This window comes from Triticum aestivum, chromosome 7D (assembly GCF_018294505.1).
Source record: "Triticum aestivum cultivar Chinese Spring chromosome 7D, IWGSC CS RefSeq v2.1, whole genome shotgun sequence".
Taxonomy (NCBI): Eukaryota; Viridiplantae; Streptophyta; class Magnoliopsida; order Poales; family Poaceae; genus Triticum; species Triticum aestivum.
The window spans coordinates 380,371,739-380,375,381 of NC_057814.1; the positions used below are offsets into that span (position 1 = coordinate 380,371,739).

At 39.4% G+C, this 3,643-nt stretch overlaps 1 protein-coding gene across 1 annotated transcript in view; it reads left to right on the top strand.

Moving 5' to 3' along the window:
* The window catches only part of LOC123164061 (HEAT repeat-containing protein 6), a 15,329-nt gene that overhangs the window by 5,806 nt on the left and 5,880 nt on the right, over window positions 1–3,643 (top strand). Inside the window, exons 11-15 of the mRNA XM_044581474.1 lie at window positions 329–416; window positions 496–598; window positions 675–762; window positions 951–1,048; window positions 1,771–1,953. Coding sequence (XP_044437409.1) covers window positions 329–416; window positions 496–598; window positions 675–762; window positions 951–1,048; window positions 1,771–1,953 — 560 coding nt within the window. The remainder of the gene's footprint in view (window positions 1–328; window positions 417–495; window positions 599–674; window positions 763–950; window positions 1,049–1,770; window positions 1,954–3,643) is intronic.

Consider the following 3,643-nt stretch of genomic DNA (forward strand, 5'->3'; position numbering starts at 1 on the left):
TTGGAGCAACTGGCTGGAGCATGAATTTAATATGGTATCCGAGCCAAGAGGTCTTGAGTTCAAGACCTTGCTAATGCAGTATTAAAAAGACAGATTCTGCGGCCTACATCGATCCCATGTCTACGGACTAAATAAGCCTAGACGTGATGGGGGTGTTGAAATATATTGCCCGCTTCTCTCCATCAGTTCGGACTTTTGGTTGCGTTGGCTAGTGCATGAAGCTTAACATTATCTATATAACTTTCATTCAACAGCTCTGTATGCCTTACATATTCTTTTTTAATGTTTTATCCAAAGTTTACATGAAATTTCTTTTCCTGTTTGGCAGGTATGATGTTCTTGGTACAGCGTGAAACTCAAACTACATTGCTTGCAGCAGTGTTCAGAGTTCTCATCCTTCTGATATCTGCTACACCGTATGATCTAAATCCCCACCGTGTATCTTGTTTCTCTAACTTGATATGCCATATTATTGATAATATGTTTGATGACCAGGTACCCTCGAATGCCGAAGGAGTTGTTGCCAACTGTCATTACAGCCATGTGCGGTAGATTATTAGACAGGAACTCAAATAAAAATGAACATTATGCTTTGCTGGTTAGTTTTTCAATATTATTTCTTTATTTAGGAACAGTAGTTGTAGTTCTTACACCTTACATGGGAATGACAACAGGTTAATGTTCTAAGTTGCTTGGAGGCAGCATTTGCAAAGGTGCCACCTTCTTCAGATGTCTTTGGAGTTCTCATTGATCACTGTGCAGGTTAGACCCTCATAATTTCAAATTTCGTTGATATGGTCGCTTTATTCTCAGTCTTAATTTATATTAAAAAAAACTGCCGCACGTTGCTGAACTTATTGTCTTGGAAGACTCCAGAGTTTATCATATTGAGAAACTGGTTTGGGTGGATACTGAGCTGTGACATTTGTGTACCAATGTGAGCTTTTCAGGGCCATCACTTGCTCAGCAGAAGTCAAGTGTCGTAGTTATTCTTCTTCGTTGTATAGAAGAGGAAATGCATTTCAGTGTTAGGTGTGGAGCTCTCCAGGCAAGTAATCATCCATTTATGCTTAAAGTTTGCTTTTGTATTTTCTTTTATCTTCAGCATGTGTTTGGATATCGGACTTGTAATACATGAGAAAGTCAGTTGCTAAGCTGACCATACAGTTTTAGCAGCTGTCAGTGCGTGCAAACATCAAATTGACTACTTGCTGACAACCTGTATAGTCTATCTCACTGACTAAGTAAGGTCAGCCGACCTATATGCACTGACCTCTAGTAATACTTAGCTAATAAGCAAAGGGCACATGGATTATAACTAATAAGGATCCCTCCAGCATAAACACTAGGGAACAATTATGGTTATTCTCTAAATGCGAACTCTTATGGTCTGAAATCTATTTGTAACCACATGCGGGATATCTAACATATTTGTAATTAGCTAGGAGGAAGACTGAGCTTCCTGTTCTATCTTGTAATGCAGTTCTCCTTGATATTCCATGTATAGATTTATACTGCATAAATGATGTTGTTCCACCATTTGCATTAACAAGAGGCAAGCCTAACCTATTAGAATGATATGCGCTTAACTAATATGATTATCACATAGATATACTTATTCATATATACTTATGACATGTACATTCAGTCATGGAATTGATCTTCTTGGCACGTTTTGTAGGGCATTTATATTCATTTTTTCAGTGTACATGCAAATGCTTCACAGGTTGACACATGTGGTAATATCCATTTCTTTTTATGTGTGCACAGGTGTTGAGATCAGTGGTTCATAATTACCCAAGCTGTGCAAACATCATTTGGGAAAAAGTTCGAGATATCGTTCTTGATTTATTGCAAACGGAGAGCTTTGAAGACCAAAAATGTGATGCTAACTTTGGGCCCCCTAAAGAAGAATTATCTACTAAAGGAAGATGTCTTGTAGCTGGTATTAAGGTAGAGTTTTCTGTAAATGCTTTAAAATATTGTGGACGACACTATTTTATACTTGGAACTTCGGAACTTTACTTTTTCCCCATAAAGCTAAATAGATTTATTTTTTTATTTTTGCCATGAACTGGATAAAATTCATGATATTGGGTAAATTTCCATCCAACCTTGCATTCATCTTGGTTTTCCCTGTTTATCAGTTTGCTACAAACCATTTTACCTATCAATGTTTAGGTTTTATTTTTGTTAATAATATCTACAACCTATAGGGTATAGTCCAGCTTAAGCTTCTGTAGTAAGCTCTGCTGGAGAAACTGTTTTAGCTATTCTTTTCAGCTTAAGTTTATTATCTATGTTGAGATGTACAAAGTCTACAATGCCTCTGGACTCCAGTCTAGTGCTTTACACATTAATGATAGATTGGCCACAAATCATGCATAATTCTGTAAAACTGGACAAGATTCACAACTCGTTCACAGAATGGATCCTGACATTATAAATCATTCATTACAAAATGAAATGTCCACAGAACAAGCTACAAAGTGCAATATAATATGAACATGAACTACCAATATACAATTACCACAAGCACACATTAGGCATTGCATGAGATAACAATTCTTCACTCTGAACAAACATCAATCAACAACACTTGTAAGTATAATTTTTGGAATAGGCATGAATTGACGGAAGTTGCTATTGTAGTTCTCTGGAACAAACATCAATTAGCGAACAAGCACTGATCCAATTTCGTATGTGCTTGTGCTGGATCTGGAGATGCTCGTGGGTGAAGGGCATTGCTTGTGGTGGACAGCGCTGGAGGTTGAAAGTCAGCAGGGGAGCAGGGGAGGAGGTGGGCTGGCCGTTGAGGACCAGAGGATGTCAGGAGGCGGGAATTGTCGGCAGTGGTGTCGAGGAGGTGGCGGCGGCGGCGAGTCAAAACCTAGGTGGTGTCACACATGAGAGAGAGAATGCTTCGATCGACAGGAGGGGAGAGTTACGAGAGGAATCTCCACATGTGCTCTGGTCTGGGGGCAGGGGGTACGCAGTGGCAAGCCCCGGTAATTTCTGTATCAAGTTGGATGGCAGTTCTGAGATGGAAGAGGTGGGAAGCTGGGTCTGAGGTTCTGAGCAGCTTCCTAGTATCAGCAGAGATTGGGGTGGGCTATGGGAAAAACTAGTTAGTCGTTTTTTTTGTCTTAAGCTTATGGGGGCTCTAAGCTGCTACAGAAGCTGAGAAGAAGTGGCCCAGTACCTGAAGTTGGATGTATCATCATCAATAACAACATAGCCTTTTGTCCCAAGTAAGTTGGGGTAGGCTAGAGATGAAACCCACCAGAAACCTGTGATTGTGAGAACCCAAAAAGAAGAGAGAGTACGTAAACAAAGTGAAGGAAAGTAAATTAAGGTTCTGGTACATCGATTGCTGGTAAATTAATGCTTAACCTTTTGCTCCCAAGTCCCAACATAAGATGACTACTGGTTGAATGCTCTTGTTCATAGATGATTTTGTTGATTATCTGTTTCATGACGCCTAAATATTCTAGGCTCAGGTTCTTACGAACTTGGTTCTTTGGTTATGACATGTATGTAGCACCTGATCTTTTATTTTGATTTTTCATCAGCTACTATGTTATTATTCAACCTGGATCTTAGAACCTAAAGGCACAGACACGGCAGAAACAGCCATATCGGC